Source organism: Macaca thibetana, chromosome 20 (assembly GCF_024542745.1).
Source record: "Macaca thibetana thibetana isolate TM-01 chromosome 20, ASM2454274v1, whole genome shotgun sequence".
Taxonomy (NCBI): Eukaryota; Metazoa; Chordata; class Mammalia; order Primates; family Cercopithecidae; genus Macaca; species Macaca thibetana.
Genome location: NC_065597.1, coordinates 47,723,575 through 47,737,496, shown reverse-complemented (window position 1 = coordinate 47,737,496; position 13,922 = coordinate 47,723,575). Strand labels below are relative to the sequence as shown.

General features: G+C 50.6%; 2 protein-coding genes across 5 annotated transcripts in view; both read right to left on the bottom strand.

The window, feature by feature from the left end:
* CD2BP2 (CD2 cytoplasmic tail binding protein 2) overlaps window positions 1-13,922 on the bottom strand; it is a 249,448-nt gene that overhangs the window by 224,176 nt on the left and 11,350 nt on the right. The gene's annotated exons all lie outside the window — the stretch shown is intronic.
* Window positions 210-13,862, bottom strand: ZNF764 (zinc finger protein 764). Of its 4 annotated transcripts, none has more exons than XR_007721978.1 (5): window positions 13,440-13,862; window positions 13,189-13,299; window positions 10,415-11,548; window positions 6,119-6,270; window positions 210-1,191 (listed from the first exon to the last, which is right to left on the bottom strand). XR_007721978.1 is itself a non-coding variant. In XM_050773522.1 (3 exons), exons 1-3 carry the CDS (start codon window positions 13,633-13,635, stop codon window positions 10,632-10,634), a joined length of 1,224 nt encoding a protein of 407 aa, XP_050629479.1. In that variant the 5' UTR covers window positions 13,636-13,862; the 3' UTR covers window positions 9,196-10,631. The 4 variants fall into 4 exon arrangements, 2 of the variants coding, with proteins under 2 accessions (XP_050629479.1, XP_050629480.1); XR_007721979.1 differs by having other exon boundaries at window positions 10,415-11,545; window positions 13,440-13,738; XM_050773522.1 differs by lacking the exons at window positions 210-1,191; window positions 6,119-6,270 and having other exon boundaries at window positions 9,196-11,548.

Sequence of the window (13,922 nt, the reverse complement as noted above, 5' to 3'; positions counted from 1 at the left end):
ACAGTGAAGCCTAGGAAAGCCCCTTCCTGGCTTCAATTGCCTCTGGGGCTGACCTTCAAACACCTGGGGTAGCAGAGAGAAAAGGAGGCCCTACCGCTGGAGGAAATATCTGTGCCAAGAAACAAGGAGCTGGCTGGGCATGGCGGCTCACACCTGTAATCCCAGCACTTTGGGAGGCTGAGGCTCAGGGCGGATCACCTGAGGTCGGGAGTTTGAGACCAGCCTGACTAATATGGAGAAATACTGCCTCTACTAAAAAATTGCCCAGACCAGCTCGGTCGGGGAGACCTTAGCCCAGCAGCGCTAGAGGAATTAAAGATGCATACACAGAAATATAGAGGTGAGAAGTGGGAAATCAGGGGTCTCACAGCCTTCAGAGCTGAGAGCCCCAAACAGAGATTTATCCACATATTTATTAACAACAAACCAGTCATTAGCATTGTTTCTATAGATATTAAATTAACTAAAAGTACCCCTATGGGAAACGAAGGGACGGCTGAATTAAAGGAATAGGTTGGGCTAGTTAACTGCAGCAGGAACATGGCCTTAAGGCACAGACTGCTCATGCTATTGTTTGTGGTTTAAGAATGCCTTTAAGGCCGGGCGCGGTGGCTCACGCCTGCAATCCCAGCACTTTGGGAGGCCAAGGCGGGCGGATCACAAGGTCAGGAGATCGAGACCACGGTGAAACCCCGTCTCTACTAAAAATACAAAAAATTAGCCGGGCGCGGTTGTGGGCGCCTGTAGTCCCAGCTACTCGGGAGGCTGAGGCAGGAGAATGGCGTGAACCCGGGAGGCGGAGCTTGCAGTGAGCCGAGATCACGCCACTGCACTCCAGCCTGGGCGACAGAGCGAGACTCCGTCTCAAAAAAAAAAAAAAAAAAAAAAAAAAAAAAAAAAAAAAAAAAAAAAAAGAATGCCTTTAAGCGGTCTTCTGCCCTGGGCGGGCCAGGTGTTCCTTGCCCTCACTCCGGTACCCACAACCTTCAGCACAGGCGTTAGGGCTGTTATGAACATGTTACAGTGCTGCAGAGATTCTGTTTATGGCCAGTCTTGGGGCCAGTTCACGGCCAGATTTTGGGGAGCTTGTTCTCAACATGTCCCCCTTCTCTGATTTGCAAACGATAAAAGCAAGGGCAGCTTTGTCACGGTGAGCTACTTCTAGCAGGAGTCGGGATCCACATCTGCAGACTATACAAAGACAAACAACATAGATTAAAAGCACAGTCATCATTGAAATCACAGAGCTTTCAAATGTTTTTATCCATTTTATTTATTTATTTTTTTTTTTTTTGAGACGGAGTCTCGCTCTGTCACCCAGGCTGGAGTGCGGTGGCCGGATCTCAGCTCACTGCAAGCTCCGCCTCCCGGGTTCACGCCATTCTCCTGCCTCAGCCTCCCGAGTAGCTGGGACTATAGGCGCCCGCCACCTCGCCCGGCTAGTTTTTTGTATTTTTTAGTAGAGACGGGGTTTCACCGTGTTAGCCAGGATGGTCTCGATCTCCTGACCTCGTGATCCGCCCGTCTCGGCCTCCCAAAGTGCTGGGATTACAGGCATGAGCCACCGCGCCCGGCCGTTTTTATCCATTTTAATGGGTTACTAGCTGCTAATTTGTCTGCAGCTCCTTTAAGCATTCCAGTTCCTGGCATTAATGTCAGGTGTGCCTGGGATGTTTTAAATATTTGTTCTTTTAATTTTGCTATATCCAAAAACAAGTTTGTAGAGTATCCTTCTAGACACTTTTTTATTCTTTTCCAAATTTTGATCTTATTAAGAGCATTTAATAGCTTCCACAAATCCTTATGTTTAGCTCCTAGAGCAGGCCATATCATTTGAGGTTGAGGTGCCACTATACCACCATGGTTCCAGATAATAGGAACTTTTGCCGTACTTCTTATCATTTCTACCATCTGACAGTTTTGTTCAGATCATCTGAACATAGTGTGACCGTGGCACACAGACTGAGAGGTGCAATTTAAGCTAATCATCCCCTTAGGGGACTAATTAATAATGATTCCATAGGAATCATTGTGCAGCACCTCTGCCTGTTCTGCAAAGCAATCTTCCTAAACAAGTACGTTCATTTTTTCTAACTGGGTCCAATCCTGTTTACAAATAGGTTTTTGAGGGCGGTATGCCTCAATTATAGGAGCAGATTTATTATGGTAAATACTGAGATCAGAAAGCGTGTATAACTGTGTCATAGAGTGATTGCATCCAGGCATTATTACCAGCCCTTATTGAAGGAATACTCATGGCAGTGGTGATAACCACTATCATAGCTACCATTAAATATTCCACATAGAGAAAAATGTAGCTAGAGCTAGGCTAGTATAGCCTGGGGCATTATCTGTTTTAATAGAAGCTGGAATGCCCATCACTGCAAAACACTGCAAAAGATGACATTTAACACAGGCAGAAGACTCTCCTGTTTGGCTTGTAGCCCACACAAAGTGAGAAAAGGTGCCCACACATACATGTACATAAGCTAGTCTCCCAAACGAGAGAACATGTGTGACATCCATTTGCCAAATAGAATTAGGTTCCAGGCCGGGCGCGGTGGCTCAAGCCTGTAATCCTAGCACTTTAGGAGGCCGAGACGGGTGGATCACGAGGTCAGGAGATCGAGACCATCCTGGCTAACACGGTGAAACCCCGTCTCTACTAAAAAATACAAAAAACTAGCCGGGCGAGGTGGCGGGCGCCTGTAGTCCCAGCTACTCGGGAGGCTGAGGCAGGAAATGGTCTAAACCCGGGAGGCGGAGCTTGCAGTGAGCTGAGATCCGGCCACTGCACCCCAGCCTGGGCGACAGAGCAAGACTCTGTCTCAAAAAAAAAAAAAGAATTAGGTTCCAGTCCTGGAGGATTAACTACTTCTGTAAAAGATGAGGAATGTACCATTTGGCAAGTTGGGCATTGCTGGATAATAGCTTCAGCTTCTTTCCAGGTAATGCCGTATCTGCGTTTGAGACCAGAGGCATTAACATGGGTTAAATTGTGAAAGTGTCTAGCATTAGATATTGCATTAACAACTAGGTGATCAGCCTTTTGATTCCCTTTAGTCAAAGGTCCTGGAAGAGGTGTATGAGCTCTAATGTGAGTGATGTAAAAAGGGTGCATTCTACTCCTAACTGCTGTTTGCAATTGGGTAAATAAAGTCATCAGTTGTTCATCTGTATGAAATCATAACTGAGCATTTTCAATTAACTGTGTGGAGTGAATCACGTATGAAGAATCAGAAATCACATTAATAGGTATATCAAAAGCAGTCAATACCTCAATTACAGTTACAAGCTCTGCTTTTTGAGCTGAAGTATAGGACATCTGGAAAAACTTTTTTTTTTTTTTTTTTGAGACGGAGTCTCGCTCTGTCACCCAGGCTGGAGTGCAGTGGCCGGATCTCAGCTCACTGCAAGCTCCGCCTCCCGGGTTCACGCCATTCTCCTGCCTCAGGCTCCCGAGTAGCTGGGACTACAGGCGCCCGCCACCTTGCCCGGCTAGTTTTTTGTATTTTTTAGTAGAGACGGGGTTTCACCGTGTTAGCCAGGATGGTCTCGATCTCCTGACCTCGTGATCCACCAGTCTCGGCCTTCCAAAGTGCTGGGATTACAGGCTTGAGCCACCGCGTCCGGCCTAGAAAAACTTTTTGAGCCAAAATAAGAAGCTTTACCATTACTAGACCCATCTGTAAAACAATGAAAATGCTTAGCAGGCTGCAGGTTGTTTACTGCAGGAATTGTAAATGCAAACTGTTCACAGTCTTGCTCAGCTAAAAGGAGAGTAAAGAAACAAAATCTATGACTATTTACCCAATTTTTTGGAATTATAGCAGGAGAAGGCAATCCTGGCTGTAATGCTCCCATAGGTTGTGTAACTGAATTGATGGTTCTTAAGTCAGTTAACATTCTCCATTTACCTGATTTTTTCTTGATTACAAAAACTGGAGAATTCCAAGGAGAAAATGTTGGAGCTATGTGCCCATTTTCTAATTGTTCAGCAACTAATTTATCTAAAGCCTCCAGTTTTTCTTTACTTAGTGGCCATTGTTCTATCCAAATTGGCTTATCTGTTAACCATTTTAAAGGTATAGGTTCTGGAGGCTTAACAATGGCCGCCATCAAAAACTATTTCCTAATCTTTGGCGGGAACTTTGTTTTTCCGCTTGAATTGGTTCTTTCAAACCTCGCAAATTTTTTTCTAGTCCTATACCAGGGACATACTCCATTTCATGCATTGTATGTTGACTTTGAGGGCTATATAATTGCCCTGGAATTAGAACTTGTGCTCCCGATTGTTATAATAAATGTCTGCCCCATAAATTTATAGGTACAGAAGTTATAATTGGTTGAATAGTCCCAGGTTGTCTATCGGGCCCTTCACAATGCAAAATATAACTACTTTGATATACTTCAGCGGCTTTACCAACTCCAACTATGTTAAATTGAGCAGGTTGAATTGGCCATGTGGACGGCCAGTGCTGTAGAGAAATGATTGAAATGTCTATTCCTGTATCTACCAAACTTTTAAATTTCTTTCCTTGAATAGTTATTTCACAGGTAGGACGTTTATCAGTAATTTGATTCACCCAATAAGCTGCTTTGCCTTGTTTATTTGTGCTTCCAAATCCTCCTGTTCATTTAATTTCACTTTTCCCGATTCCCACATACGGCACAATCAGGAGCTGTGCTGTGCACTCTCCTGGCTCTGCTTTCCAGGGAACAGAAGTAGATGTAACAATTTGAATTTCCCCATTGTAATCTGAACCAACGACTCCTGTATGTATTTGTACCCCTTTTAAATTTACACTAGACCTTCCTAAAAGTAATCCTATTGTCCCTGCTGGCAAGGGTCCACAGACTCCTGTTGGGACCTTTTGCAGGGGTTCCCCAGGAAGAAGCTCACAGCTTTTGTGCAGCATAAATCTACTGCGGCACTACTGGCTGTGGTAGGGGACAGACATTGTACAGGGGTGAGGGAATGGCCTGAGCTGGAAATGCCCCGGTTTAGAATGGGGCCCGGGACGGGCCCCTCACGGCATTTCCCGAAATCGGGTTCCCTTCTTTATCAAACTTAGAGTGACGCTGACTAGCCCAGTGTTTTCCTTTTTTACATTTTGGTCATATTTCAGGCTCAACAGTTTTCTTTTTTCGCCTATCTGGCAGCCTGACTCGCTGATTTTTTCTACATTCTTTTTTAGTATGACCATGCTTCCCACAGTTAAAACAAGCTCCTGGGCCGGGCGCGGTGGCTCACGCCTGTAATCCCAGCACTTTGGGAGGCCGAGGCGGGCGGATCACAAGGTCAGGAGATCGAGACCACGGTGAAACCCCGTCTCTACTAAAAATACAAAAAAAATTAGCCGGGCGCGGTGGCGGGCGCCTGTAGTCCCAGCTACTCAGGAGGCTGAGGCAGGAGAATGGCGTAAACCCAGGAGGCGGAGCTTGCAGTGAGCCGAGATCGCGCCACTGCACTCCAGCCTGGGCGACAGAGCGAGAATCCGTCTCAAAAAAAAAAAAAAAAAAAAAAAACCAAGCTCCTGGAAATGGAGTATTTCCTTTATCCACTCTCAGTCCTGCCATAACCTGTGCCAACAAAGTAGCTTTATGCAGATTACCTCCGATACCATCACAGGCCTTGATATAATCAACTAAATGTGCTTTCCTGAGTTTAAAAGGAAAAGGCTCAAATTTAGCTATAATATTTCCCTGTTGACCTGGGGGGTGTTCTAACAGGGAATTGCCAAGCCTCCAAATCACCCTCTAGTCTAGCTTGCTGAATTCCTGCCTGAATAGAACTAAGAGCGGTCGCTTGAGGCACTGCTTGAACAGTCACTGGGGCGACTACTTTTCGCCCAGTGTACTCCAGAAAAGAAAGATCTGGAGGGTCATTTTCTTCAAAATAATAAGGAGGGGGCACAGAAGGGTAGGGATGAACCTCTCCTTCCTTTGCCACTTTAGCTTTAGCTGGTAAATAAACATGCTCTGTAACCTCCTGTGTTACTTCGCTATACTAGTTCCTCCTCATTATCAGTGTGAAAAAGCTCCAAGGTGAAATGAACCAGACCCCATACCTGTCCCATTGTTACCCTGATGCTTCCGAGATCCCCTTCTTACTCACCAGGGGGATTGCTTTAAGAGTACTCGGGTGTCCTCCAGCTGGTTTTCTGTTCCAACTGTTGCTCCGGCGACCCTTCGACCTGGATTCGAGCCCCCACGATGGATGCCACTTGCCGAGACCAGCTCGGTTGGGGAGACCCTAACCCAGCAGCACTAGAGGAATTAAAGACACACACACAGAAATATAGAAGTGTGAAGTGGGAAATCAGGGGTCTCACAACCTTCAGAGCTGAGAGCCCCAGACAGAGATTTACCCACGTATTTATTAACAGCAAACCAGTCATTAGTATTGTTTCTATAAATATTAAATTAACTGAAAGTATCCCTTATGGGAAACCAAGGGATGGGCCAAATTAAAGGAATAGGTTGGGCTAGTTAACTGCAGCAGGAACACGGCCTTAAGGCACAGATCGCTCATGTGATTGTTTGTGGCTTAAGAATGCCTTTAAGTGGTTTTCTGACCTGGGTGGGCCAGGTGTTCCTTGCCCTCATTCCCATAAACCCACAACCTTCCAGCACAGGCGTTAGGGTTGTTATGAACATGTTACAGTGCTGCAGAGATTTTGTTTATGTCCAGTCTTGGGGCCAGTTTATGGCCAGATTTTGGGAAGTTTGCTCCCAACAAAAAATACAAAATTAGCCAGGTGTGGTGGCACATCCTAGTTACTCAGGAGGCTGAGGCAGGAGAATTGCTTGAACCCGGGAGGCAGAGGATGCAGTGAGCCGAGATCATGCCATTGTACTCCAGCCTGGGCAACAAGAGTGAAACCCTGTCTCAAAAAAAAAAAAAAAAAAAAAAAAAGAAAAAAAAGAAATGAGGAGCTGAGAATGGGGTGGGGCTGAGGCTGAAGGGTTTCAGGACACTAAAAAAAAATTGATGAGATGCTGGAAAGTTGGGTCATGAAGGCAGGAAGCAGAGGAGTCAGGTCTGGTTTCTAGGCCCTAAAGAAGCTTTACAAACTTCAAAGCACTCAGAGACCTCCAGCTAATAATCATGGCACCTTTAATTGGCAAGCGGAGGGCCCAGATCTGGCTGTCAGTCTGGGCTGAGAACTGGTGTTGCAAGCTGGGCCTCCCCAAGGCTGTGCTGAGGGTTAGGGGAGGGAACTGGGTTGCACATGGGGAATTAAAACCTGGTACAAAAGCCGGGCGCAGTGGCTCACACCTGTAATGCCAGCACTTTGGAAGGCTGAGGCGGGAGGATCACGTGAGGTCAGGAAATGTAGACCAGCCTGACCAACATAGTGAAACCCCATCTCTACTAAAAATACAAAAAATAGCAGGGCGCGGTGGCCCATGCCTGTAATCCTAGCACTTTGGGAGGTCAAGGCAGGCAGATCACTTGGGGTCAGGAGTTCAAGACCAGCCTGGTCAACATGGTGAAACCCTATCTCTACTAAAAATACAAAAATTAGTCGGGTGTGGTGGCGCACGCCTGTAATCCTAGCTACTCAGAAGGCCAAGACAGGAGAATCACTTGAACCCAGGAGGCAGAAGTTGCAGTGAGCCGAGATCGTGCCACTGCACTCCAGCCTGGGCATCAGAGAGAGACTCCATCTCAAAAAAAAAAACAAAAAACAAAAAACCTGGTACAAAGGTATCTCCTACTGCCAAGGTGCCTCTTCTGACCCCAATATGCCCCTGTGATAAGATGGTACACGAGTCAACCTGCCCCAGAAAAGCTGAAGGAGAGAGAGATTTTGGTGGGGTCGGATTGGAGATGAGGTTGGAATAAAGTCAGTTCATTACTTCACTTGACACCTAAACAGTGTCTTGTCTCCAAAACTTCTACCTCCTTCCAGGTTGATAAATCTGGTTTCTTCCTCCCTGGGTAGGCCAGACACAGGGCTGAGCTGGGTGACAGGCAAGGGGGCACAGGCCAGCAGAGATCACAGGCCCTTGCTCTCCTCGGGGAGATGTCCTGACCAGGAGCAGGGCAGCGGCTGCCCATGGCTAGACTCTGCCCACAAAGGAATTAGTGGTAGATGGATTCTCTGCAGAGCTTGCGGATACAAATGGGTAGTCGCCCCTGGTTACAAACCTAACACCTGGTGTTCCTGGTCTACCCACCCCTGCCCATGATGGTACAGAGGAAAAATGCAAGGTCTGTGTGCCTTGGGACTCTCCTCGTTGCCTGGATTCTGAGTTGACCTGGTCTGTCACATGGCTGCTTTGTCAGAACTCATCTGGTACGTGGGCTTCACTGATGCTGGGCTAGTCTGACCTCGTTCAGGTCAGGGCTGAGTGTTATCACAGGGAGAGGCAGATGCCTGCAGAACCCTGGCTGAGACACCAGTGAAGGTCTCAGGAGTGACGGGGAAAGTCAGCAGTCAACTAAGAACCCTGGGGTCTCTGTGTGATCCTGGACAGGCTGCTTAGCCCTCCTTGGCCTCAGTGCCCCCAACTGCAAAAGCCTGGGAAAGTGAAGATCTCTTCCAGTTCAAAACTGTGATGAGGCCCTCCTGGCAGGGTCTAGGAGGGTTAAGAAGGCCTGAGGCATGTGGCCGTCTCAGGGAGGCCCAAAGAAGACTGGAGGGAGCTCTCAAAACCTTCCCATTCAAAAACAGGAACTGCCTTTTGGCTGATGGCGGTCACACCCCTTGGTTTGGGATGAAAGGCAGTCCTGACTGCCTCTTCCTGACCAGGCTGCCCTCTTCAACCAAGGGGCTTCTCTCAGCACTTTTTTTTTTTTTTTTTTTTTTTTTTTTTTTTTTGAGACGGAGTCTCGCTCTGTCACCCAGGCTGGAGTGCAGTGGCCGGATCTCAGCTCACTGCAAGCTCCGCCTCCCGGGTTCACGCCATTCTCCTGCCTCAGCCTCCCGAGTAGCTGGGACTACAGGCGCCCGCCACCTCGCCCGGCTAGTTTTTTGTATTTTTTAGTAGAGACGGGGTTTCACCGTGTTAACCAGGATGGTCTCGATCTCCCGACCTCGTGATCCGCCCGTCTCGGCCTCCCAAAGTGCTGGGATTACAGGCTTGAGCCACCGCGCCCGGCCCTCTCAGCACTTATGAAGGTGCAATGAGTCAATGGAGGAGACAGAACTTTGTAAACCATAAAATGCAATACAAGCAAAGATCTAAAACAAAGCCGACTTTGACTTCTCTCCTGCCATCCTTTCTCTCCAACTCCAGAAAACCTGAGTGCTACAGACCACTGTTTGCAAACTCAAATGACCTTAGGAGCTCAGCAAGTCATATAAATGAACGGGAAATGCCAGATGGAAAGGACTGTTTGGACAGAGACATGGGTCTAAGAAATACTTTTCTTTCTTCTTCGCTGTACTTTAAGATAAACACCAAAAACACTAAAAGCAAGCCATGATGAATGGCACGTGGTGCTTGGTCAGGAGCCCATGAGAGTGGTGGGGATGGGTGGCCGGGCCACGGTGAATTGTGAGTTCTGGCTCAGCTTCCAACAACTGTGGTTTTGTGGGAGCCTAGGTGGAGTTGCCAAATCTTTGGATTTTTCAAAAGACGCCAGAAAACCTGTATTTGGGTGCAAAATATCCTTTTCAATCTTCACCACTAACTCATATCACTTAAAAACACTGCCTGGGCTCAGATCAATAAATATGACAACTGCAGGCCAGATCCAGTAGAGTCACAGGATTTTAACTTGGGCAGTAAAAAGACAGTGGAGGTGGTGAGTGCCTGTAGTCCCAGCTACTTGGGAGGCTGAGGCAGGAGAATCGCTTGAACTCTGGAGGTGGAGGTTTCAGTGAGCTGAGATTGCGCTACTGCACTCCAGCCTGGGCAACAAGAGCAAAACCCCATCACACACACACACACACACACACAAAGACAATGGAAGCCAGGCATGGTGGTGGCTCACGCCTGTAATCCCAGCAGTTTGGGAGCCCGAGATGGCAGGATTGCTTCAGCCAAGGAGTTTGAGACCAGCCTGGACAACAGTGAGAACCTCATCTCTATGTAAAATTTAAAACTTAGCTGGGCGTAGTGTTGCCCGCCTGTAGTCTCAGATTTGGAAGGCTAAGGGGAGAAGATTCCTTGAGCACAGCAGGTTGACGCTACAGTTAGCCCTGTTCACACCACTGCACTCCAGCCTGGGTGACAGGCCAGGAAGCTGTCTCAAAAATAAATAAATAAATAAATAAATAAATAAATAAAAAGACAATGAGTATTGTGTTCTGGGAGGGTCACAAGAATAAAAAATAATTTAAAATTTTTTTAAAAAAACAATGGGTAAAACAAGGTTCTCCTCTACCTCAGTGCTTTTAGCATCTCTGGGCTGAGAAACACCTTTTGGTTCCCCTTATGTAGGTCTGGGGGTGCTCACCTCAGCCCTGCCTCAGTAAAGGGGGCCTTCGAGACCCCTGGGCAGTTGAGAGCAAGGTGCTGGCAGAGGAGGCTGCTGAGGGTCCAAGATCAGACTGTCCGCACCCCAGGGCCAGGTCTTGTAGATTCTGGGACCTCCCTGCAGGCCGCCGCAGAGGTTCGGGCCCCTGAGCCCATCTCGGGCCTCTGTAATGTCTAGATAGTCACTTTTAAGGCCGTCACCCACACTCCTGGAATATCTCTGGGTACAGCTGGAAGCCCACGGGCGGTTCCAGATCTCCAGGGCCAGGGGTCAGGGTCACAGGCAGACCCCCAGTGACCCGGCCCCTGTGGCCCCTGGCCCCGGGCCTATGAACCCACTGGTGCTTGGCCACTGCTGATTTCTGGCCGAAGCGGCGGCCACACTGCGGGCAGGGGTAGGGCTTCTCGCCGCTGTGGGTGCGCCTGTGGGCTGCCATCTCTGAGCTCTGGCGGAAGCAGCGCCCGCAGTCCGGGCACTGGTAGGGCTTCTCGCCGGTGTGGGTGCGCACGTGGCGCCGTAGGTCCGAGGGGTAGGCGAAGGCGCGGCCACAGTCCGGGCAGGGGAAGGGGGTCTCACCGCTGTGCACACGTCGGTGCTGGTAGAGGGCAGAGCTCTGGCTGAAGCGGCGGCCACAGTCGGCGCAGCCATAGGGCTTCTCACCGGTGTGGACGCGCAGGTGCGAAGTCAGTGCTGAGCGCTGCGTGAAGGCCCGGCCACACTCGGGACAGCGGTGAGGCCGCTCCCCGCGATGGATGGCCCGGTGTTTGCTCAGGGAGGAAGCGTGGCCGAAACCCTTGCCGCAGTCAGTGCAGTGGAAGGGTTTCTCGCCAGTGTGGCTGTAGACGTGCTCCACCAGTGTAGAGCGCCAGGCGAAGCTCTTCCCGCACACGTAGCAGCCGTGACGCTGGTCCGCTCGGGGGACAGGGGGGTGGGCACAGAGCGAGGGGCGTCCTCGGTGCGGTGCCTTGGACGGCTGCTGCCAACCATAAGGGGGCCCGGCCAAGGGGGCTTGGGGAGCCTTCAGTCCAGGAGACCCGGCGGCCACAGGGACAGGCTTCTCCAGGGCTTCCATCCCTTCCCTTTGTCTTTCCTCTTCCTTGTTTCTGGAATCTGCTGGGAGATAAAGACGGGACAGTTCAGGCTCGGCTCATCCTGGTCCTTGAATCCCACAGCCCGCGTGGGCAGGGACAGGCCTGCTGGACCCCCGGCTGCCCCTGGGAGATGGAAGAGTGACACCTGTTCCTCGGCTGCTGAGCCAGACAGAGCCGGGAGGGAGGGAAGGAACAGTCCACTCGGCCTCGGGGCTGGGGAAATGTCACTGCGGGGAAAAGGCAGAGATGACATGAACATCTGGGCCTGATCCAGAAGGAGGAGCGGACACCTGAGGATGTTCCAGGCATCAGGAACAGCACCAAGAAAGGCAGAACCAGGTGGGCATGGCCAATTTCAGTGGGGCTGGACACTCCGCAAAGGCTGAGGGCAAGAAATGAAGGAAAAAAAGGGGGGCGGGCGGGGAGAGAGGAACCAGCCTGCAGGTGAACGGCAGGGGTGGGTCCAGAGGTGGAGGTAGAGTCAACAGAGCTTAAGAGACTGGGCGTGGGGGCTCAAGGCGGTAATCCCAGCGCTTTCGGAGGCAGAGAAGGAGCATCAGTCTAGGATTTCAGGACCAGCCTGGGCAACACACCAAGACCCAGGACCCCGTCTCTAAAATATATTACATAACAATTTTTAAAAATTAGGCCAGGCGCAGTGGGTCACTTTGGGAGTCCGAGGCAGGCGGACCACTTGACCCCAGGAGTTCTAGACCAGCCTGGGTGACATAGTGAAACCCTGTCTCTACTAAAAATACAAAAAATTGGCCGGGCGCCATGGCTCATGCCTGTAATCCCAGAACTTTAGGAGGCCGAGGCGGACGGATCACAAGGTCAGGAGATCGAGACCAGCCTGGGTGACATAGTGAAACCCCGTCTCTACTAAAAATACAAAAACAAAATTAGCCAGGCGTAGTGGCGGGTGCCTATAGTCCCAGCTACTCAGGAGGCTGAGGCTGGAGAATGGCGTGAACCCAGGAGGCGGAGCTTGCAGTGAGCCGATATCTCGCCACAGCACTCCAGCCTGGGCGACAGATCAAGACTCCGTCTCAAAATAAATAAAAAAATAAATAAAATAAAAATTAAAAATTACCGAGGCGTGGTGGTGGGCACCTGTAATCCCAGCTACTTGGGAGGCTGAGGCAGAATAATTACTTGAAACTGGGAGGGGAAGGTTGCAGTGAGCTCAGATGGCGCCACTGCACTCCAGCCTGGGCAATGGAGCAAAACTTTGTCTTTAAAAAAAAAAAAAAAAAAATTACCCAGGCTTCGTGGTGACCACCTGTACAGTCTTAGCTGCTCTGGAGGTCCAGGCGGGAGGACTGCTTGAGCCTGGGAGTTCCAGGCTACAGTGAGCTATGAGGCTGCCACTGCACTCAGCCTAGGCAACAGAGCGAGACCCTGTCTCTAAAACAAAAACACCAAAAAAAGCCCCAAGAGTGTAGTGACCACACAGAGGTGAGGACTCAGGGGCGGGTTATGGCAGGGCCAGAACCCCATCACTGCTCCTTTCTAGACTGCATCCGGGAGCCAGGCAGGGGCTCAGCCTCCTGGTCGCAGTTGAGAAGGCAGTTGATAGAGGAAACTGCTAAGCAGGTAGCTGCAGGTGGCAGAGGATACCGGGATGGGACAGGAACAGAGAAGTAGCACCCTATACTCCACCTGGGTCCGTTTCTGTCGGACATTTCGTCTCCGGATCCCGGGCAGCGGGGCCCCACAGTTCGGCCTCCTCCTCCACCCAGGAGATGAGAGCTGGCTTGTTGCCTCCGATTCCTAGGGGAGAAGAACGCAAACCCCACACTGAGGGGAAGACGCCTGCCCGGCCCCGGGGTCCCCAACTCCACGCGCAGCTCCCAGAAGCGCGGCAGGGCCTGTGGGGGCGCAGGGCCCAGGTGAGCAGGTGGGGCTCTCACCGAGCGCGCTCAGGTGGCCGTAGGTCTCCCGCATCACGTCCCGGTACAGGGCCCTCTGCGCGGGTCGCAAGCAGCCCCACTCCTCCCGGCAGAAGTACACGGCCACGTCCGCGAAGCTCACAATCCCTGGCTCCCTCCACTCGGGTCCGGCCCCATTTGGGTCCCGGGGAGGGAGCGGGGCCAGAGGCGGCACCATGGTGACTGTCAACCCGACTACGGATCGGCTGCCTCCCGTTGGCCTGGCTTGGGCCTTCGGAACCTCCTGCGTCCGAGAAAGCCTACGCGGCCAGGCCCAAGGGAAGGAGCAAGGTCTCTAGGGCCCCCCGAGGGCGCACTAGAGAGCATGGAAACTAACGGTGCCGATGGCAGCGGGTGTATAATCAGAAACGGAATATGCCCTCATAAAAAATGGCGGCGGTGCGGGTACTCGACCTTTGCCCCTACGTAATCGTGCCCAAGACAACGCCCCCGGTATGTACAGGC

Excerpts from the sequence above, each read along its gene's own strand:
- ZNF764 (XM_050773522.1), bottom strand. The coding sequence starts at position 13,635 with ATGGTGCCGCCTCTGGCCCCGCTCCCTCCCCGGGACCCAAATGGGGCC. Across the intron at positions 13,300-13,439 it reads CGGCCACCTGAGCGCGCTCG|GAATCGGAGGCAACAAGCCA; the intron begins GTGAGAGCCCCA and ends CTTCTCCCCTAG. Across the intron at positions 11,549-13,188 it reads TCCGACAGAAACGGACCCAG|CAGATTCCAGAAACAAGGAA; the intron begins GTGGAGTATAGG and ends TTTATCTCCCAG.